Source organism: Scyliorhinus torazame, chromosome 19, assembly GCF_047496885.1.
Source record: "Scyliorhinus torazame isolate Kashiwa2021f chromosome 19, sScyTor2.1, whole genome shotgun sequence".
In the NCBI taxonomy this organism is placed as follows: domain Eukaryota; kingdom Metazoa; phylum Chordata; class Chondrichthyes; order Carcharhiniformes; family Scyliorhinidae; genus Scyliorhinus; species Scyliorhinus torazame.
The window spans coordinates 84,896,263-84,919,348 of NC_092725.1; the positions used below are offsets into that span (position 1 = coordinate 84,896,263).

The following is a 23,086-nucleotide window of genomic DNA, read 5'->3' on the forward strand; positions in this document are numbered from 1 at the left end:
TCCCTGTCCACCCTTAAAATCTCCCCCAGTAATCTATCCCTTTCCTTGGCCTCTGTTTTCCTTTTGTGGGCCCCAATAGAAATCAGCTCTCCTCTGACCACCGCTTTTAGTGCTTCCCAGACCACTCCCACAGGGACCTCACCGTTGTCATTGACCTCCAGGTAGCTCTCGATACACCCCCTCACTCTTGCACACACTCCCTCATCCGCCATCAGTCCCACATCTAAATGCCAGAGTGTTCTCTGCTCCCTGTCCTCTCCTACTTCCAGGTCCACCCAATGTGGGGCATGATCCGAAACCGCTATGGCTGAGTATTCAGCTTCTTCCACCCTAGAGATCAACGACCTTCCTAAAACAAAAAAATCTATCCGGGAGCACACTTTATGGACGTGGGAGAAGAAGGAATACTCCCTAGCCCTGGGTCTAAGAAATCGCCATGGATCCACTCCCCCCATTTGGTCCATAAACCCCTTAAGTACCTTGGCCGCTGCCGGCCTTCTTCCAGTCCTTGAGCTGGATCTATCTAGCCCCGGGTCCAGCACCGTATTGAAGTCCCCTCCTAAAATCAAATTTCCTGCCTCCAGGTCCGGAATACGCCCCAGCATCCGTCTCATGAACCCCGCATCGTCCCAATTTGGGGCATACACATTAGCCAACACGACCTCCATTCCCTCCAGCCTACCACTCACCATTACATATCTACCTCCACTATCTGCTACGATGGTCTTTGCTTCAAATGCTACCTGTTTCCCCACCAAAATGGCCACCCCTCTGTTCTTTGGGTCCAGTCCTGAGTGGAACACCTGTCCCACCCATCCTTTCCTTAGCCTAACTTGGTCCGCCACCTTTAGGTGCGTCTCTTGGAGCATAACCACGTCTGCCCTTAGTCCTTTCAAATGCGCGAGCGCTCGGGCCCTTTTTATCGGTCCATTCAGGCCTCTCACGTTCCACGTGATCAGCCTCACTGGGGGGCTACCTGCCCCCCTCCCGTGTCGACTAGCCATTACCTTCTCTAGGCCAGTCCCATATCCCGCCTCCGCGCTCCCGCTCGCTCCCCCAGCGTCGCATTCCGCCCCCGACCACCCTCTCTTTAGCCATTTCCTTTTGGATTGCCGCAGCAGCAACCCAGTTGTCCCCCCCCCCCCCCCCCCTAGATCCCTATCTAGCTTGATTGCTCCCCCCATATCACTTCCGTAAGTCAGCTGACTTCAACTGACCCCGGCTACTCCTGCTCGCTCCTCGACCCCCCCCGGTGTGAGGGAACTCCCATCCGCCTTGCGCCTGTTTTCCCGCCTTATTCTTTCTGGCACGGGAACATCCCTTTACCTGACCCGCCTCTTATGGCGCAGCTCCCTTTCCCCTCCCCCTCTCCTTCCCCATTCTACGACTATGTCCCGCCTCTCCCCCCTCACCGGCGCCCACATTTCCCCAGTGTCCCCCCCTTCCCTGTTTACTTCTCGATTAACTTTCACCATCCCATTAACAAAAACAATAATAACAACAATAACAGTTCCCTGCAGCATCAGTCCCTCAGTTCCGGTCCAGTTTCTCTTCATTGATGAAGGACCATGCTTCCTCCGCCGTCTCGAAATAATAGTGTCTCTCCTGATGCGTGACCCATAGTCTTGCCGGCTGCAGCATCCCAAACTTCACCTTCCTTTTGTGCAAAACCTCTTTGGCTCGGTTGAAGCTCGCCCTCCTTCTCGCCACCTCCGCACTCCAATCCTGGTAGATCCTTACCACAGCATTCTCCCATCTGCTACTCCGCACCTTTTTAGCCCATCTCAGGACCTCGTCTCTGTCCTTGAGGCGGTAGAATCGCATGATTATCGCCCTCGGTGGTTCTCCCGCTTTTGGTCTTCTCGCCGGGATCCGATTTGCCCACTCCACCTCCATGGGGCCCGCAGGGGCCTCAGCACCCATCAGTGAGCTCAGCATCTTACTTGCGTACGCTCCACAGTCCACTCCTTCCACACCCTCCGGGAGACCTAGTATCCTAAGGTTCTTCCTTCGCGCTCCATTTTCAAGGGCCTCAATCCTGTCAGCACACTTTTTATGAAGTGCCTCATGCGTCTGAGTCTTGACCGCCAGGCCCAGGACCTCGTCCTCAATACCTGACACCTTCTGCTCCACCACGCGAAGTTCAGTCTCCTGGGTCTTTAAAGTCTCCTTAAGCCCCTCAATTGCCTGTAACAACGGGGTCATTACCTCCTTCTTCAGCAGGTCCACGCACCGTCTCACAACCTCGTCCTGCTCAGGCCCCCATGTCACCTGCGATCCCTCCGCCGCCATTTTGTTCCACTCCCTCTAACCTTCTGATTGCAGATTCTTCGGGCTGCAGCCGCCGGCGCCGGTTTTTCCCTCCGTCGTTCGGGGGGGACTCCCTTCCCTCGCGCCTCGCACTGGGTTTTTCGGCCGGCAAAGTCCCCGTTGGGGCTCTTAAAAGAGCCCGAAGTTCCGTCGGAGCTGGAGCCGCCGAAACGTGCGGCTAGCTCATCCCTGCCGCAACCGGAAGTCCGCTTTCTATTAATTGACCAATCCTCTATCCATGCTACTATTTTCCCCTTAATGCCATGTATCTTTATCTTATGCAGCAACCTTTTGTGTGGCACCTTGTCAAAGGCTTTCTGGAAATCCAGACATACCACATCCATTGACTCCCCGTTATCTACTGCACTGTTAATGCCCTCAAAAAATTCCACTAAATTAGTTAGGCACGACCTGCCCTTTATGAACCCATGCTGCGTCTGCCCAATGGGACAATTTCCGTCCAGATGCCTCGCTATTTCTTCCTTGATGATAGATTCCAGCATCTTCCCTACTACCGAAGTTAAGATCACTGGCCTATAATTACCCGCTTTCTGCCTACCTCCTTTTTTAAACAGTGGTGTCACATTTGCTAATTTCCAATCCGCCAGGACCACACCAGAGTCTAGTGAATTTTGGTAAATTATCACTAGTGCATTTGCAATTTCCCTAGCCATCTCTTTTAGCACTCTGGGATGCATTCCATCAGGTCCAGGAGACTTGTCTACCTTTAGCCCCATTAGCTTGCCCATCACTTCCTCCTTGGTGATAACAATCCTCTCAAGGTCCTCACCTGTCATAGCCTCATTTCCATCAGTCACTGGCATGTTATTTGTGTCTTCCACTGTGAAGACCGACCCAAAAAACCTGTTCAGTTCCTCAGCCATTTCCTCATCTCCCATTATTAAATCTCCCTTCTCATCCTCTAAAGGACCAATATTTACCTTAGCCACTCTTTTTGTTTTATATATTTGTAGAAACTTTTACTGTCTGTTTTTATATTCTGAGCAAGTTTACTCTCATAATCTATCTTACTCTTCTTTATAGCTTTTTTAGTAGCTTTCTGTTGCCCCCTAAAGATTTTCCAGTCCTCTAGTCTCCCACTGATCTTTGCTACTTTGTATGTTTTTTCCTTCAATTTGATACTCTCCCTTATTTCCTTAGATATCCACGGTCGATTTTCCCTCTTTTTACTGTCCTTCCTTTTTGTTGGTATAAACCTTTGCTGAGCACTGTGAAAAATCACTTGGAAGGTTCTCCATTGTTCCTCAACTGTTTCACCATAAAGTCTTTGCTCCCAGTCTACCTTAGCTAGTTCTTCTCTCATCCCATTGTAATCTCCTTTGTTTAAGCACAAAATACTAGTGCTTGATTTTACCTTCTCACCCTCCATCTGTATTTTAAATTCCACCATATTGTGATCGCTCCTTCCGAGAGGATCCCTAACTATGAGATCCTGAATCAATCCTGTCTCATTACACAGGACCTGATCTAGGACCGCTTGTTCCCTCGTAGGTTCCATTACATACTGTTCTAGGAAACTATCGCGGATACATTCTATAAACTCCTCCTCAAGGCTGCCTTGACCGACCTGGTTAAACCAATCGACATGTAGATCAAAGTCCCCCATGATAACTGCTGTACCATTTCTACATGCATCAGTTATTTCTTTATTTATTGCCTGCCCCACCATAATGTTATTATTTAACCTTTCTCCTAATTTTCCTTGTCATTGAACCCATATCTTCATGTAACAACCTGCCGCGTCGCTCACCATTAATGTTTTCACTTCCCGTTTTATTCCTTTTAGTATTCCTGGTCCTATTCACTGAGCTCCCCTCAGTCACTGTACCTTGTACTGTCGCCCTTTTTGATTTTTGACTATGGCTTCTCTGCCTTACACTTTCCCCCTTAATGCCTTTTGTTTCTGTCCCTGTTTTACTACCTTCCAACTTCCTGCATCGGTTCCCATCCCCCTGCCACATTAGTTTAAACTCCCCCCAACAGCTCAAGCAAACACCCTCCCTAGGACATCGGTTCCAGTCCTGCCCAGGTGCAGACCGTCCAGTTTGTACTGGTCCCACCTCCCCCAGAACCGGTTCCAATGTCCCAGGAATTTGAATCCCTCCCTCTTGCACCATCTCTCAAGCCACGCATTCATCCTCTCTATCCTGACATTCCTACTCTGACTAGCTCGTGGCACTGGTAGCAATCCTGAGATTACTACCTCTGAGGTGCTACTTTTTAGTTTAACTCCTAACTCCCTAAATTCAGCTTGTAGGACCTTGTCCCGTTTTTTACCTATATCGTTGGTATCTATGTGCACCGCGACAGCTGGCTGTTCACCCTTCCCCCCCAGAATGTCCTGCAGCCGCTCAGAGACATCCTTGACCCTTGCACCTGGGAGGCAACATACCATCCTGGAGTCTCGATTGCATCCGCAGAACCGCCTGTCTATTCCCCTTACAATTGAGTCCCCTATCATTATAGCCCTGCCATTCTTCTTCCTGCCCAGCTGTGCAGCAGAGCCAGCCATGGTGCCATGAACCTGGCTGCTGCTGCCTTCCCCTGGTGAGCCATCTCCCTCAACAGTATCCAAAGCGGTATATCTGTTTTGCAGGGAGATGACCGCAGAGGATACCTGCGCTGCCTTCCTACTCTTGCTCTGTCTTTTGGTCACCCATTTTCTATCTCCCTCAGTACCTTTCACCTGCGGTGTGACCAACTTGCTAAACGTGCTATCCACGATGTCCTCAGCATCGCGGATGCTCCAAAGTGAGTCCATCCGCAGCTCCAGAGCAGTCAAGCGGTCTAACAGGAGCTGCAACTGGACACTCTTCTTGCACGTGAAGGAGCCAGGGACAGTGGACGTGTCCCTGAGCTCCCACATCGCACACGAGGAGCATGACACGGGTCTGAGAACTCCTGCCATGTCTTAAACCTTTGGTTAACTTCAACAATTACAATTCCCCCCCCCCCCCCAAATTAAATAAATAAATAAACAACGAAGAAAAAAATAAATAAACATACGAATGAAAAGAAAAAGAAAAACAGAAACACTGCTTACCGGTCACTTACCAGGGATAAAAAGCACTTCCTCCCCACCCAGCTTCGAATTCCCACCTAGATTCAAATTCCCAAACTCACTCTTGGTTCTGTCTCACTCTGGCTGTGTCTTCTCTGGCTCACTGGGAAAACTCACTCAGCCAGACTCCTGGACGCGTAGTTTATTGGCCCTTCCGCCCCATTGTCCCACTGCTGGGACAACACTGCCCCAATGCCTATGCAAAGCTATATGAGGACAGGTAGCTTTGACGGGTCGTAATGTGTCAACTTGAGGTGCTCTCCACACCCATTTCTGGTTCCTTTTTAGGAGCGTTTGTAGAGGTTCAACAAGGTAGCCAGGTTTGGGATGGACTTCCCATGCTAGTTGGCGAGTCTTAGGAATGTCCTCAGCTCTGTCATATTCTCAGGTGTCGGAGTTCCTTTAATGGCCTGGATATTTTTATCCACCCGGTGCAACACGTCCTTGTCGACACGGTATCCCAGATATCTGACTTCTCTCAGGTGGACACCCGCATCAGGAAACCGTTTAAGGACATCTTCTAGGTTGCCCAGGTGTTCCTTCTTGATGGCTCCTGTAATAAGTACATTGACCAGGAAGACAATCCTGGGGAGCCCTTGGAGGATATTTTCCATCAGCCGCTGGAAAATTGTACACTCGTTGGGCTCATGTCCAGTTTCGTGAAGGATTGGTTCCCATGAATGGATACCTGTCCAGGCAGGAGGGCTTGTTGACAGTCATTTTATAGTTGCCACACAGGCGAACATACTTGTCTGGCTTCAGCACCAGGGCCACTGGCACTACGCACTCTGCAAACTGGACCGGGTGTATGATGCCCAGGTTCTCCAGCTGGCTCAGCTTGACATTCACCTTCAACAGCAGGATGTATGGCACTGGACTGACCCTATAATATTTGGGCTGGGCCTCTTTGTCTTTCCAAGGCCGTCCTAGAAAACATATGGATATTTTCCAAGGACTTTGTGCAAACTGCCAGTACCCATCTAGAAGATATATGCCAGTCCAAGCGGAGTCATTGTAGCAAGTCTTGGAAACATAGAAACAATGAAAATAGGTGCAGAAGCAGGCCATTTGGCCCTTTGAGCCTGTACCACCATTCAATATGATTATGGCTGATCATGCAAATTCAGTTTCCCACTCCCATTTTCTCTCCACACCCCTTGATCCCTTTAGCTGCACGGGCCATGTCCAGCTCCTTCTTGAATATATCCAACAAAGTGGCCCCAACAGCTTTCTGTGGTAGAGAATTCAACAAGATAGCAACTCTCTGAGAAAAGAGGTTCTTCCTCATCTCAGTCCTGAATGGCTTACCCCTTATCTTTATGCTGTGACCCTTAGTTCTGGACACCCCCAACATTGGGAACATCCTTTCTGCATCTAGCCTGCCCAGTTCCATCAGGATTTATATGTTTCTATGAGATCCCTCTTATTCTTCTAAACCCCAGTGAGTACAAACCCAGTTGATCCAGTCTTTCTTCAGATGTCAGTCCTGCCACCCCAGGAATTAGTCTGGTGAACCTTCGCTCGTCACCCTCAATAGCAAAAATGTCCTTCATCAAACTAGGAGACCAAAACTGCATACAATACTTGAGGTTTGGCCTCACGAACGCATCCCAACATCTATACTCAAATCCTCTCGCGATAAAGGCCAGCATATCATTAGCTTTCCTCTTTTAAAAAACATTTAGCGTACCCAATTATTTTTTTGTCCAATTAAGGGGCAATTTAGTGTGGCCAATCTACCTACCCTACACGTATTTCAGTTGTTGGGGTAAGACCCAAGGGCATGTCACCAGGGGCTTAGCAGTGTCTTGGGCACCAACAATGTGAGGCTCTTTCCTCAAATGTGGTGAAACATCGGAGCTCGTGTGTCACTCCAAATAGCTCCGCACGCTCACGCCTGTTATGGGTGAGTTTGTCCTGCAGAGAGACAGATGGGGACTGTATAGGCGGGTGTCCTGCCTGTTTAGATGGTCATGAGGAGTGGCATGCATGGGACTGAAGTGGGTGCAGGGATGTGAGGAGCAGAGTAGATACTCGAGGAGACCATGGGGTTGGGGGGGAGGGGGGGGTGAAAGAGGGCCTTGTGACAGGCAGTGGCATCCTGCAAGCTGGCTAAACAAGAAATCACCTTGGAGGTGTGAGGAATGTGTGACGGGGTATTGCGTGAAACTGGAGATGGCAGACTTACCCTGTTCATTTGAAGAAGACGCGGCACTGCTGCTCCACCCTCTTCTATAGTGAGCAGGCACTGACAAAGGTGGGGGTGGTCACCTTGCTGGATGGATGCTGGTGGGAATGCAGGCATAGGAGGTCCTACCTCTGCAGCACTCCATCCAGGTGTATGGTCAGGGCTCCCTCAGAGAAACAGGGTGCTGGCTTCCTGGCAGCCATCCGCTCAAATGGATCTGGAACAAATACTGGGGAGTCCTGGGAAGGTTTTATATGGAGCTCCCCACTAATTGCAGTGATTAAGTTGCCCCATGGCAAGAAAGCAGCGGGAAGCTCCCATGAGTGCAGCACAATTCATAGAATCAAAGAATCATAGAACCCCTACAGTGCAGAAGGAGGCCATTCGGTCCATCGAGTCTGTACTGACCATTTGAAAGACCACCCTTCACAGGCCCAATGCCCGCCCTATCCCTGTAACCTCACCTAACCTTATGGACACTAAAGGGCAATTGATCATGGCCAATCCAGCTAACCTTCACATCCTTGGAGGAAACCACAGCACCTGGGGGAAACCTAGGCAGACATGGAGGGAATGTGCAAACTCCACACAGACAGTCACCGAGGTCGGAATTGATGTCCCTGGTGCTGTGAGGCAGCAGTGCTAACCGCTGTGCCACCGTGCCAAATGGCGGATATGTGGGAAAAAATCTTTGTTTAAGAGGCTGAAAATTTCACGAAATTTCCCACCGCCGGCAATCACGGGATTTGCACCGTTTTTCTTATTGAAATTATCACTGTACCATTTTTTGGTAAAATTCCACCCAGTATTTTTAGTAATCAGTGTGGCTGAGTGTGGTAAGTATTATTAATACTCTGTGTGGTTGAGTGTGATTAGTATTTTTAGTACTCAGTGTGGCTGAGTATGATCAGTACTTTTAATACTCTGTGTGGTTGAGTGTGATCAGCATTTTTAGTACTCAGTGTGGCTGAGTATGATCAGTATTTTTAATACTCAGTGTGGTTCAGTGTGATCAGTATTTTTAGCACTCAGTGTGATCAGTATTTTTAATACTCAGCATGGTTTAGTGTGATCAGTATTTTTAGTACTCTGTGTTTGAGTGTGATCAGTGTTTTTAGTACTCAGTGTGGTTCAATGCAGTATTTTTAGTACTCAGTGTGGTTAAGCATTTGTAATACTCAGTGTGATTCAGTACTTTTAGTACTGTGTGATTCAGTTTGATCAATGTGGTTCAATGTGGTCAGTATTTTAATACTCATTGTGATTCAGTATTTTAGTAGAGAGTGTGGTTGAATATTTTTAATACTTAGTGTGGTTTTGAATTTGTGGTTGAGTATTTTTAGTACTCAGTTGTGGTTCAGTATTTTTTGGTACTCAGTATGGTTGGGTATTTTAATACTGTGTTGTTGCGTATGATCAGTGTGGTTCAATGTGATCAGTATTTTTAGTACTGTGTAGTTGAGTGTGATCAATGTGGTTCAGTGAGATCAGTATTTTACTACTGTGTGGTTGAGTGTGATCAATATTTTTAATACTGTGTGATTGAGTGTGATCAGTGTGGTTCAGTGTGATCTATATTTTTAATACTGTGTGGTTGAATGTGATCAGCATTTTTAGTACTGTGTGGTTAAGTATTTTTAGTACTCAGCACATTTGAGTATTGTAGTACTCTGTGTTTGAATATTTTTAGTACTCAGTGTGGTTGGGTATTTGTGGTTTAGTATTTTAGTACTCAGGGGGCGCGATTCTCCGCTCCCGCGCCGGTTGGGAGAATCGCCTGGGTCGCCAGAATTTCCCGCGACGCCAGTCCGACGTCCTCCCGCGATTCACGGAAGCGGCCAGATTGGCACAATCGCGTTTTGCGCGGCGCGTGAATCGCCCGAGACAGCCAAAATGGCGATTCACCTGTACCTCCACGATTCTCCGGCCCAGATGGGCCGAGCGGCCTGCCGAAAACAGCGGGTTCCCCACAGCGTCATCCACACCTGGTCGCTGCCGGTGGGAACAGCGCGGGAACGATGGGGGGGCGGCCTGCGGGGGGGCGAGGGGGGATCCTGCACCGGGAGGGGGGCCTGAAATGGGGTCTGACCCGCGATCGGTGCCCACCGATCGTCGGGCCGGCCTTTCTGAAGGAGGACCTCCTTTCTTCTGCAGCCCCGCAAGATCCGTCAGACATCTTCTTGCGGGGCGGACTCGGAGAGGACGGCAACCATGCATGCGCGGGTGACGCCAGTTATGCAGCGCCGGCCGCGTCATGTATGCGGCGCAGCCTTTACACGGAGCCAAGGCCCAGTGCGCGTAAATGACGCGGCGCCGCTCCTAGCCCATTATCAGGCCCTGAATCGGTCGGGATAGGGGCCGCTTCGCGCCGTCGTGAACCTCGCCGGCGTTCACGACGGCGCAACACTCTGCCTCCATTTCGGAGAATCCCGCCCAAGGTGTTTGAGTACTTTTAGTTCAGTGTGTTTGAGTATTTTAGTACTCAGTGTGTTTGAGTATTTTAGTACTCAGCATGTTTGAGTATTTTTAGCACTGTGTTTGAATATTTTTAGTACTCAGTGTGGTTGGGTGTTTGTGGTTTAGTATTTTTAGTACTCTGTGTATTTTAGTACTCCGTGTAGTTCGGTATTTGTGGTTTTGTATTTTAGTACTTGGTGTGGTTCAGTATTTTTAGTGTGGTTGGATATTTGAGTTTATATTTTTAATACTCAGTGTGTTTGAGTATTTTAGTATCGGTGTGGTTGGATATTTATGGTTAAGTATTTTTAGTACTCAGTGTATTTGAGTATTTCTAGTCGTCAGTGTGGTTGGGTATTTGGGGTTGAGTATTTTTAGTACTTGGTATGGTTCAGTAATTTAGTACTCAGTAGAGTAGGGTTTTTGTGGTTGAGTATTCTTTGTGCTTGGTCTGGTTCAGTCTGATTTAGACTCTGCTCCTCCCAACTGCTGCCTCTGCCCCGGAAGTGCTGAGGGCTCCAGCCGCTGCCACTTGTTCCTGTGTAAGATGTCGGAGCCAGGCAAGCAGGAGATCGGCTCCATCTTCAAGCGGCTGCGATCGGTCGCCAGCAACAAGGTGAGGCCCGACAGCGGGCGGCCGGAGGGTGCCGCGGGGCCGGGGGTTGCGGTGCCCTGCTGGAGACCGGCTATCGGCGGGCTGTGCGCTGCTTCGGACCGGGGCTGGAGTGACACGTCGCACAGCGGGGCTGGCTCGGGGCTTGCGGCCTGGCCACTGGGCAGTAGAGTGGGGGGGGACTGTGACTGGAATTAATTGAGATGAGAATCAGTAAGTGAGCAGTGCTGACTGACGGGCATTGACACCCAGTACGTGGCAAGGTTTAGTGTCGCTGATCCTCTGCTCTAGCAGCTGTTGTGAATTATGAAGGGGTGGTTGTGAAATTGAGGGAAAACCTGCACAAGCTACCGTGATAAACATTACTGATCATTCCTAAAGTCCCGGTTGTTACAATATGTGTGTGATACTTGGTTATTGGACTGAAATTTGTATTGTGTATTTTTATCGGTTAGAAAATAAACAAAAAATATGATACAGCAATTGTCCAGATGCTTTCGCTTAGTCTGTACAGACACCCCAACAAATGTTTTCTGAATTGCTTCTACTGTGTTGGCATTTACTCTTTCAAAGATATTTAATGCTTTATTTCCCTGGTGCTGTCTGATGGTAAAGGAATATTTTGCTGTATATTTTGAACTCAATTGCTGTATTTGTGATCTTAAAGTAGTGTGTCCTTGTTTGCGATTGGAAGCTCCATGTAGAAATCTACTTAATAAATACAATACAATCTTGATGAAAATCTGTTTAAATTTGTGTGTGTTGTAGTCGCAATATTGACAATTCCAATGGATATTGGGTCACCTGTTCCTCTAATCTTTTGGATACAACTGGATGGGACTGAGAAAAGGCATGTTTCCCATTGCATAACCTAGAAGCCATGAAAACTATGGAGAACCAAGTTTCCCTTCCAGTTAGGGCAATCCCTGAGGCTCCTGGTTCAGGGTGGGAAAGAAACCAGTTCACTGACTTTTAAAAATATTTTTTATTCTCCTCCTTTCTCACATTTTCTCCCAAATTTGCACCCAACAATAAACAATAATCAGTAACGAATGTAATGTCAATCCCCATATCAATAACAACGATCCCATCCTCCCACCAAACCCCAGACATTAGCCTGCATGTTAACATAAACAAATGACAAAAAGGAATCAGGAATCACCCATTAGTCGCCATTAACACATCAGTCCCTCTCCCTCCAAACCTTCTAGCCCCCCCCCCCCATAGTGTTTGATGTGATCCAATTCTCGAAAGTGCATAATGAATAACACCCATGAATTGTAGGACCCCCCCCCATCCTTCCCCTCAGTCCAAATTTGACCTTTTCAAGCATCAAGAATTCCAGCAGGTCCCCCCGCCACACCAGGGCCTAACAGCACCTGCCTTCGGGCGATCAACGAGGTGAAGGCTACAACATCTGCCTCCGCGCCTGTTTCTGCCTGGCTGATCCGACACCCCGAATATGGCCTCCCGAGGGCCCAGGTCCAGTTTCACGTGCACCACTTTCAAGATTACCCTAAACACATCCTTCCAGTAATCCTCCAGCTTTGGACAGGATCAAAACATATGAACGTAGTTTGCGGGACCCCCCCCCCGCAACGTTAGTTCACTAACTTCTAATGGAAAACGTCTGGTGGACATCAGGCACAAATAAACGTATGCGTATCCTTGATGCGTTCGTCTAATCAACATCTGCAAGCACAGTTTACTGTCGAAACTCTAATAAATACAAGGAATGGCTCATTTGGACAAAATAGTGGAGGATTGCCAGCACCTTGGAGTCATATGCCAACGTCTTTATTAGAAAGGAAATGGGTAAGTGTGGATGGGGATGAAGAAGTCTGGTTGTGTCTGTGAACGCAAGATTGATAAAAAATATGGATTTGTATCAGCTTGGATGTTTTAATGTATTACATTGAACGTATTACTAGAATATCAGGTTAATTTAATTGCCCCTCCGCGCCAATGAAATGTGAATTTCCCTAAATTATAATTTAAGTCAAATGAGTCTTTCTTGAACTTTAATTTCCATCAGTCAATCATGTGGAACAGAAATTTAAAAGCAGCGAGGAGCTGAATGCAAAACAGTCTGGGCTGGACAACCCTCATAATCAGTGGAACGAAAAAGGTTTGAAAGATGATTTGTTGAACAAAATGAGCTGCTTTCATGTTTGAAAATGTAAGCGTGAGAATGCGATTTTCTTTTTGAGGGCAGCCCCTGGCCTCAATCAGGAGGCACTTGAAAGCCAGTTGTTTTCTTCAGAATCTGGTGTTTTGGAATTAGGGTGGAGAATGTTGGATCTAAAGAGTAAAAATCTACATAAGGTCCAATGTGGGATTTAAAAAGTACCATTGTTTCAAGAATCAGTAGCGTGCAACAGTTTAACCTTCAAAAAGATAATCTCACGTTGCAATTTAAGTGTGTCAATTAAGTAAATTTCCATTCCCATATTTGTTGCCATGGACCAGGATCCGAAGAAGCCATTTTTGACTTGACGTTAACTCTGTTTCTCTCCAGAGATGCTGCCAGACCTGCTGAGCTTTCCCCAACATGTTCTGCTTTTATTTCCAATCTCCAGCATCCATAATATTTTGTTTTTATTTTGGATAAATACAGGTTTGATTTCCCCACTTTTGAGTTTCTGATCTTGGGTGTAGTCTCTCCATGGATTTGCCAGTCTATTGAGTATTTCCAGCATTTTCTGATTTCAAATTTTCACCATCTGTAAAATTTTGCTTTTGTTTTTATGTAATGCTTTTGTAGTTGCTGAGCAGAAGCTGAGTAGTTCCCTGAGGAAGGAGGGAGAGTCATTGGGCTATAACCACAGGCTTGGAAAATTCTGGCTCAGCTTGGCGAGCACTTGGTTTTTGATTGCATGTGGCTTGAAGAGAACAAAAAGAGAAACTTTTATCCAAATGAACAAGTTTGAGTACAAATTGCAAGGATTTAGTGTGATCACTATTTTCGAGTTATTCTGTAATATATTCCTACAGAGAAATTAGCTTGAGGTCTGTATAACATAGTTGCATGGCATATTTTTATATACCTATGTTGGGATGGTTATGAAGTTTTGATTCGAGATGCTACAAATGGCTTAAACAAATGAAGATGTCAGCAGAAGTGGGCAGTTGGAATTTGACCACTTTAGCTTTGTGCCACTGGGATGCCAATGAATGCATTTCAAACTTTATGACTGTTATCTTGCTGAACATGATAAAGGTGAACTGGTTTAGGTGAACAAACAACAAAGGTAGTGATGTTGGCAGTATGTGCCCCTTTTAACTATTTAAATTTGAGCTATAGGATTATTTGAGTTTATTAAGTATATTGAGAAATAATCGGTTGATTGCCAGTACCTTATGTCCAGTGTATGTTTATCACATTGAATCTAAAGTGTTTAAATATTTCCATGTATTTTGTAGTTTTGATATCTTAACTGGAGATCACCTTTGCAGCGGCACAGTGCTGCCTCACAGCCAGTGACCTGTGTTCAATTCCAGCCTTGGGTCAGTCTGTGTGGAGTTTGCACTTTCTCCCCGTGTCTATGTGGGTTTCCTACGGGTGCTCCGGTGGTTTCCTCCCACAGTCCAAAGATCGGCAAGTTAGGTGAATTGGCCATACTAAATTGCCCCTTAGTGTCCAGGGACATGCAGGTTAGGTTGCAGAGATAGGATGGGTTGGGCGGGGAAGTGGACCTGAGTAGAGTGCTTTTCCAGAGGATCGGGCAGACGTGATGGGCCAAATGGTCTCTTTCTGCACTGTAGGGATTGTATGTATGTATGAGTGCAATATGTTTTAAAAAATTTTATAACATTAGAGTACCCAATTCTTTTAATTTTTCCAATTAAGGGGCAATTTAGCATGGCCAACCTACCCACCCTGCACATTTTGTGGGTTGTGGGGGTGAGACCCACAGAAACATTTGGGAGAATGTGCAAACTTTACACGGTCAGTGACCTGGGGCCGGGATCGAACCAGGGTTCTTGGTGCCGAAAGACAGCAGTGCCAACCACTGCGCCACCGTGCTGCCCCTGCAATATCGTTTCTTAACATTGGCCAAGCCTCACTTTCCATGTTTAAAATCCCACAGAATATCAGTTGCAAAATTGGATTAGATTCAATTTATTGAGGCAATCGTTCGCGAACCACGCCGGCCGACGTTCGCGGCCCACGCCGGCCGACGTTCGCGGCCGACGTTCGCGACCCACGCCGGCCGACGTTCGCGGCCCACGCCGGCCGACGTTCGCGGCCCACGCCGGCCGACGTTCGCGGCCGACGTTCGCGACCCACGCCGGCCGACGTTCGCGGCCCACGCCGGCCGACGTTCGCGGCCCACGCCGGCCGACGTTCGCGGCCCACGCCGGCCGACGTTCGCGGCCCACGCCGGCCGACGTTCGCGGCCCACGCCGGCCGACGTTCGCGGCCCACGCCGGCCGACCTGCGCGGCCCACCATTTTCTCTTGCCTTGTTTGTTGCTGACAAAAATGGACAAAATGGTTTTGGGTCCCTTTGGCCCCAATGATCCCTTTGGTCCCTTTGGCCCCCCGAACTTGGAAAAAAAAAGGCTGCGACCATATAAAAAAAAATGTGGCTGCACTGCGCATGCACACCGATGATCAGGCATGCATGCGCAGTGCGGCCAAATTTTTAAAATCTGTTCCTGGCCATGCTGAAGGCCGCTCGCAGCCGGCATTATTAAAAGCCGGCTGTTGCGCGCGGATTTGCGCAATCGGGACCGCTGCGATGGACGGCTCCACGACCCTCCCGGGACCCACCTTCAGGTCGCGCCCCCGAGTTTGACAATACCTGTATTAGGGAATTTGGACATTCTAAATTCTCCCTCCGTGTACCCGAACAGGTGCCTCAATGTGGAGACTAGGGGCTTTTCACAGTAACTTCATTGCAGTGTTAATGTAAACTTACTTGTGACAATAAAGATTATTATCATGTAAAGAAAGTACGGGGGGGGGGGGGAGGGGCTGGCTCCTGCCCACTCAGCACTGTGTGTAGCACTTGTCCATGCTCTCTTGCCACCCTAAATTGGTTTCTCCCTTTCTAACAGAAACCATTTGTATTACCTAGATTTCTAAATTAATCATGAGCAATTTCTGTTCTGCATGCCTAATATTCAGTTTTCACTAGTGTATGCATTTAACTCAGTCCAAAGTTAGAAAGGAGGGAGCTTGATTGCATTGTACCCACCCACATACCTTTGGTTACAACAACAGCAACAACTCAGACTTGCGTAGTGCCTGTGACGTAATAAGATATTCCAAGCTACTTCACAGGAGCTTTTAAAGGACGGAATGGCACCCAACTTCATATTGCTACAGATAACCAAAAGCTTGGTCTACGAGATAGGTTTTAAGGGAAGTAAAAAAGGTCAAGAGGCGGGGAGGTGTAGGGAGGGTATTTCAGAAGTTGAGGCCTAGGCAGCTGAAGTCACAGCCACCAATGGGGCTCTGTGGTACATTTAAAATCAGGGGCTCCCAAGAGGCCAGAATTTAAGGAGTGCAGATATCTCAGTCAAGAGGGTTGTGCTACTGGGGAAGAAGGAGGTGGGAGGCCATGGAGGGATTTGAAACTAAGGACGAGAAAAATAAAGTAAGAAGTCTTTCAACATCAGGTTTGTTTTGAATCACTAGCTTTCGGAGCACTGCTCCTTCCTACGGTGAAATCATTTCACCAGAGGAAGGAGCAGTGCTCCGAAAGCTAGTGATTTTAAACAAACTTGTTGGACTTTAACCTGGTGTTGTAAGACTTCTTACTGTGCTCACCCCAGTCCAAAGCCGGCATCACCACATCGAGAAAAATAAAGGCATTGCTTGACTAGGGGCCAATGTAGGTCAACGAGCACAGGGATGATAGGGGAATAAGACTTGATGTAAGTTAAGACGCGGGCAGAGTTCTGGATGACTTCAAGTTTACGGAGGGTAAAATGTGGGGCACCAGCCAGTTTATGTCAAAATAGTCAAGTCTAGAAGTATCAATGGCATGATTGAGGATTACATAGAACATAGAAAATACAGCACAGAACAGGCCCTTCGGCCCACGATGTTGTGCCGAACCTTTGTCCTCGATTAATCAGAGATTATCATTGAATTTACAGTGATAATCTCTGATTAATCGAGGACAAAGGTTCGGCACAACATCGTGGGCCGATGACAGCAGCAGATGAACTGAGACGGGTGAAGTTCAGTGATGTTACGGAGGTGGAAATAGATGGTCTTAGTGATGGCACAAATCAGTGGTCGGAAAAGCGTCTCGGGGGCGATGTGCCACCAAGGTCAAGAACAGACTGCAGGGAGAGGGGTGGAGTCAGTGGCTAGGGAATGGAATTTGTAGCAGAGATCAAAAACAATGGCTTCAATCGTCCCAATACTTAATTGAAGGTAAGCCAGAAAGCAACATTGCAAGAGAATAAGTGGGAATAATTGCCCAAGACTAGAGAGATGACACATTCTTTTATTTGGTATACTTTAATTGGTGAAAGACAATCTTTAACTCCATAACTCAGTGTCAAAAAGAAAGATTAAATTCCTGATTTTATTAGTTATGTGGTTAACATTTCCTGGGGGTGTTAAATGTATGGAATGATCTGCATTATTGCACAAAGGACAAATTTTCAGTTAGTTACAAATATTGCACTGTGAATGCAGAAATGAGCTGGGACTCCATATTTGTTTTGGAATAACCATAATAATGAACTTGGTTCCACCTCTGGGTCTGTACATATGGCAGTCTACTGCCTTTTGCTGAGAATTGAGTCAGCTCACCTAACAAACTGGGTGATATTTAAAAGGCGTTCTGGCTAAACAATTTATATCATAGTCTTGTTTACATGTCTAAAAGATAATTACATCTGTTATATACCCTCCTTGTTTTTGTGACCAGTTTCTTTTAAAACTGGATACTGAAAGATGAGTTGAAGATGATGGTCATGTTGTGGAATAGCCACATGGTGATCGGATCACATGCTGCCCACAGGGTGAGAATCAGTATTGGCTTGTGCCATTCCAAAACACCAATGACAGAGACTACCCACTCAGCCAGAAATGTCACAAAGCAATTTAAGAAATGGGAAGGAGACAATACCATGGGGGGGGGGGGGAAAGAGTCTAGACTCAACAGTCTGGCCATTAATTCTCAGTGTCCTGTATTACATGTGATAGTATACAAGGTATCATGGTGAATGTTATTTAGATACAACAAGGCAGCTGCTCGAAATAGAGACCAGCAGCTGCTGAAAAGCACACCAGTATGTGATATATCATAGTTACCATTAAAATAGAATGTTACTACACCAGAAGGAGACTGTTTGGCTCGTTCCGTCATGTTAGCTCTCTGAACGAGCTGTCCACTTAGTCCAATTTCCGTGTATCCAGAAACAATTTTCTTTCTCAAACATTGGTCCACTATTTTCTCAAAATCTATTCTGCTTTCACTGCAACTTGCATTTATATAAGCACCTGTAACATAATAAACACTGCACAGGAACATTATGAAGCAAAGTTTGGCACCGAACCACATTAGACGATATTAGGGCAGATGGATAAAAGCCTGGTCAAAGAAGTTGATTTTAAAGTGTCTTAAATGGAGAAAGAGTGGTTTAGGGTGGAATTCCAGAGCTTGGGCAACCAAAGGCACGGCCACTAATGGTGGAGCAATTACATTTGGGGATGCTCAAGAGGCCAGAATTAGATGGGTGGAGGTATCTCTGGGCTTTGGGGCCAGAGGAGATTAAAGAGGAGAGATGAGGCCACAGAGGGATTTGGAAAAAAATATGCAAATTTCAAAATCTGAGACAATGGAAGCCACCGTAGGTCAGTGAGCACAGAGGTGATGGGTAAATGGAATTTGGGGCAAATAAGGCAATAGGCCCCAGAGTTTTGGATAACCAGTTTGCAGAGGGTAGAATATGGGACACCAGCCAGGAGAGCATTGGAATAGTAAAGTCTAGAGATAACAGAATGTATGGATGAGGGTTTCAATGGTCGAGACAGGGGTGGAGTCGGCCAGCCAGCCAATGTTACAAAGTGGGAACAGGCAGTCTTGGTAGAGAAATGTGCTGAGAAGACCATCTTGTTCTGATATAACACCAAGGTTGTGAACACTGGCTGCAATATTCTAACTGGTCTAACCAATGCTTAGATCCATTTAGGATTACTCCTTTTGGGTCCTTTGCCCCTTTTTATAAAGCCTAGGATCCCAAAGACTTTCTTTGAACAGCTTTTTAAAATTGCTTTCTTTTAAAGGTTTGTTAATCAGAACCTGTAAGTCTGTTAGCATCTTTACTCCTTTTATAATGTTATCATGTAGTATGCCTGCCCTCTTATTCTCCTTCTCAAAATGTATTTTCTCGTATTTCTTCACATTAAATTTCACCTCATATCCATCTGACCAATCTCCTAACCCCCCAGGTTTGGGCGTTTTTCTAACATAATATGCCTGTAAATACTTACATATACCAACCATAGTGGTGACAAAAGGGGTTCACTCCTACAGTTTTACTCAGAACAAAACCATAGACAATCAGTATAAGGTTTGAAAGAGAGGACTGAATTTGTCAGCTGTTCCCGCAGGTGGGATCTTCCAGTCTGCCAATGGAGACCCCCCCCCCCAATTGGTGGGTGCCCCAGTGGCACTGGAGTCAAACAATACGAAACACCATTAAATGCTAACATATTAAACTAAGCAACAAGGTAGCAGTGGAGAACTTGAAGGACTGCCTTCAGAGTCCTGGGTGTAGGGGGAGAGGAAGAGGACATGTCAATGCACTCCATTGGATTGTCACATTCCTTGACGGATGAGTGTTCAGCCAAACAATAGTCTTGATTTTCATAACTGTTTGCAAATACGACACATGAAGTCAGTGTTATGGGTGGATGGAAGCATTTTTGCATTGGCCTCACTTGTCCTGAAAGCATGGACTCTGATCTCAAATGTCAAAATCGCTTGTAAGCTTTTTCGATGGTCTGGTATCTAAGTTTGGGACATTCTGTGGTGTAGGTTCCTCCTACAGTTGGCTGTAGGTATGCAGGAACCCTGCATGCAAACACATAACTGACCCAGTGAGACTGAGCTCTGATGAACATGCTCTTGATGCCAGGTATGTAGCACTCTGCACGAACCTCGGTGTGGCGGATCTTTGGCCCACCACCTGAAATTGCAAATAGATGTCAGACAACAGAGCTGAAATGCCTCTAGTTGTTTTATGTGATGCCAGTAGTAAGTTTTCCAAGTCTCACACTCCTAAAGAAGTGATGTAATAACCACTGCCAGGTAGTTTTTGATCTTTGTTCTGAGATAAACTCCATACTGTTTCCGCCTGCCAAACACTGAACTTGCTTTTTCCAAACTATGGTTGACTTAATCACCCAGCACAGTGTTATTCGAGAGAATACTCCCAAGATAGCAAAACCTCTGTACAAAATGGGTGTGTGTGTTACTGATAGTGATGTCGAGCCTTGGAGCGTGGGACCAAGGGTGGTTTGATACAAAATCTCTGTTGTCTTATTGTCAGGCCAAAGTGTTACGAGGATATGCATAGGGCAAAGCAATAAACAAGCAGCTGTATGTCTTCTGGAATAGGTGCTAGGAGAGAGCAATCGTCCGCAAACAGGTTCATTCAGTAGTTGCTCAGTAACATTTGCCTTTGCAATTGAAGAGGTTGCCATCTCTCCTGATTTGAATGTGTTCTCCTGTGTTAAGATCTTTGCGTGCGTGGCTGAGAAGTAAGCTGAGCTGGAGCCAATAATTGGCCTTGCTTGGTGCTGTTGTGACAAGAAAGGCATCCGATGATCCACTTTGCATCACAATGGCCATCGTGGCATTGTAAAATGAGTGAATGACTGATTACCTTTTTAGGGTAGCCATATTTCTACTGTTTCTACATCACATTCCACAGGTTTCTCTATTTACTGTATCAAAAACTGGTCAGGTCCTTATTCTGTTCGTGGGACTTTTCTTGAATTTGACATACTACAGCGATCATGTCCGTCATTCCCTTTACTGAACAAAAGCCACACTGTGATTCTGTGTATACAGAGTCGATGCGATGAGTGACAATCCGATTAAGAATAACCTTTTGCAAGAGTATTTCCTTCTGTGGAATGAAGTGATACTCTACAATGATTGTCACAGATGGACTTGCTCCCTTTCCATTTGTAGAGATGAGTTACAGTAACATCCTTGTAGCCCTGGTTCCAGATAGGCAGAAGAGATTAGTGAGCTTCCTAACCATGTACTTGAATACTTCAAGGATGCCATCAGTTCTTGAAGACTTGTAACCTTCATGACTTCTGCTTGAGAAGGGTGGAGAGCAAGCTGTTCCAGAGGTGCTGTGAAAGTGACTCAATGGTATCATTCATTGCACATTGGATTGTTGGTTGAGGTGATTATTGGAAGTACTCTGCCCATTGAGAGAGAATCTTATGTCTATTAGGAGCTGATTGTCATCTGCTGAGAGGAGGAGTGACAGACTGTTGGGTTTTGGAGCCGTAGACTGATTGCACATTTTGTAGAGCCTTCAGATAGTTTTTATCAGCAGCTGCTTGAAGCGCAGCAGCCTTATTTTCCCACCATTGACTCTTCATCTCTTAGTTTTGTCTGCAACAGGCGATTATCACGATGGTATCGCATTATTTTACTGCTGATTTCTTGTCAGATACATAAGATCTGTGAGTATCGTGCACTTTGTCTAGAAGTCTTGGTACTTCAGTTTAACAAAATCTAGGACGTCTGAAGCCATGCTGCTGTGAGGGTCAAGTGGGGCTGGACCTGACCGCACTCTAGCCCAGAGTGTCATAACATTGCAAGAAACATACTTTAACTTTTCCCAAGGATCTTCAATTGCTATATTGTCCGCTGGGGTGTCAGGAATTCTTGTGGCTAGTTCCAATTCTTGTCTTTTGGCTCTATCTTTAAAACAGTTACTCCAAGCTTCCTTTGTGGCTTGACTCTGTGCTGAAGCACCTTGGATGTTATCTTGAAAGACATAATATTCCTGACAATCCACTGGTCAGACCAGCATTCTATGTCTCTTAAGGAAGTGAGTAGATTGCACATCCTTGCAATCTCCGTCATAAAATAATGGTAGCACAATGGTTAGCACTGGTGCTTCACAGCGCCAGGTTCGATTCCCGGCTTGGGTCACTATCTGTGCAGTCTGCAAGTTCTCTCCGTGTCTGCGTGGGTTTCCTCCGGGTGTTCTGGTTTCCTCCCACAAGTCTCGAAAGATGTGCTTGTTAGGTGAATCGGACATTCTGAATTCTCCCTCGGTGTACCCGAACAGGCGCTGGAGTGTGGCGACTAGGAGATTTTCACAGTAACTTCATTGGAGTGTTAATGTAAGCCTATTTGTGACATTAATAAAGATTATTATTATAAAATAATGTCCAACATGTGCCAGTATTTGGATCTGAGGGGCATTCATGTTGTTCTGAGTTTGTCTACTTGCTGGAAGATTATGTTTGTGATGATTAGGTCAAACTCACTGCACTTATGGAGCTGGCCATTGGGGTTTGCTCTGCCAATACCGTGGTATTCTCGCATTCCTCTGTATTGCAGTCTGTGCCCACTCAGGCATTGAAATCACCAAGAGTAATGAGTTTGCCCTGTGGATTACTCCTCTGATTATCTTGTTGAAGTCACCATGGAATAGTTGTTTAGCGGGACAGGATTTGAATATTGCTGAAAAAAAGAGTCATGCTTTTTAGGATTTTTGTCTAGCATTCCCCAGGAAAGATTGCAAGATTACCAAGAATAAAGAGAACAACCTATACTGCATGAGAAGAGAGTGCTGATCGTTTGGTAAGTGTACTCTTTGATAGCGGTTTTGCCATGGAGAATGCAGCAAGGAACAGTAAAAAGTCAAGATTAATGCTGAAATAGGGTACTTCAAAGGCATCCTGTGGGATAATAGCTACCCTGATCAGATCATTAACACTATATTGTGTAAACTCATGAATGGACCTAAGGTGTTTGGTCCTGAGCAGTGCCCAGCCTACCTCAGATTAGGTAAAGTGTCTCAGAAATTTTGAGCTACAGGAGAAACATCTGATACTATGCAGCAACAACATGAGTGGTATTCTCCACCAGCAGGATGCGGCTGTCAAGCCAAAATAAATTCTGATATAGATGATTTTTAAAAAAAAATCCAATTAAAGGGCAATTTAGCATGGCTAATCCACTTACCCTACACATCTTTGGGGTTGTGGAGGTGTCACCCACGCAGGCACGGGGAAAATGTGCAAACTCCACATGGACAGTGACCCATGGTCGGGATTGAACCTGAGACCTCGGAGCCGTGAGGCAGCAGTGCTAACCACTGCGCCACCCTGCCGCCCTACAAAGAAAATTCTGCCTATCAACAAATGACTGATGTGGTATATGAATTTCAGTGCCAGTGTGATGCCAGGTTTGTAGACCATAAGT

At 46.3% G+C, this 23,086-nt stretch overlaps 1 protein-coding gene across 2 annotated transcripts in view; it reads left to right on the plus strand.

The window, feature by feature from the left end:
* Nucleotides 1-10,498: 10,498 nt before the first annotated feature.
* The window catches only part of LOC140396271 (ADP-ribosylation factor GTPase-activating protein 3-like), a 91,077-nt gene continuing 78,489 nt past the window's right edge, over nt 10,499-23,086 (plus strand). For both annotated transcript variants that reach the window (XM_072484656.1, XM_072484658.1), the window contains exon 1: nt 10,499-10,653. In XM_072484656.1, coding sequence (XP_072340757.1) covers nt 10,585-10,653 — 69 coding nt within the window. In that variant the 5' untranslated portion in view covers nt 10,499-10,584. The remainder of the gene's footprint in view (nt 10,654-23,086) is intronic.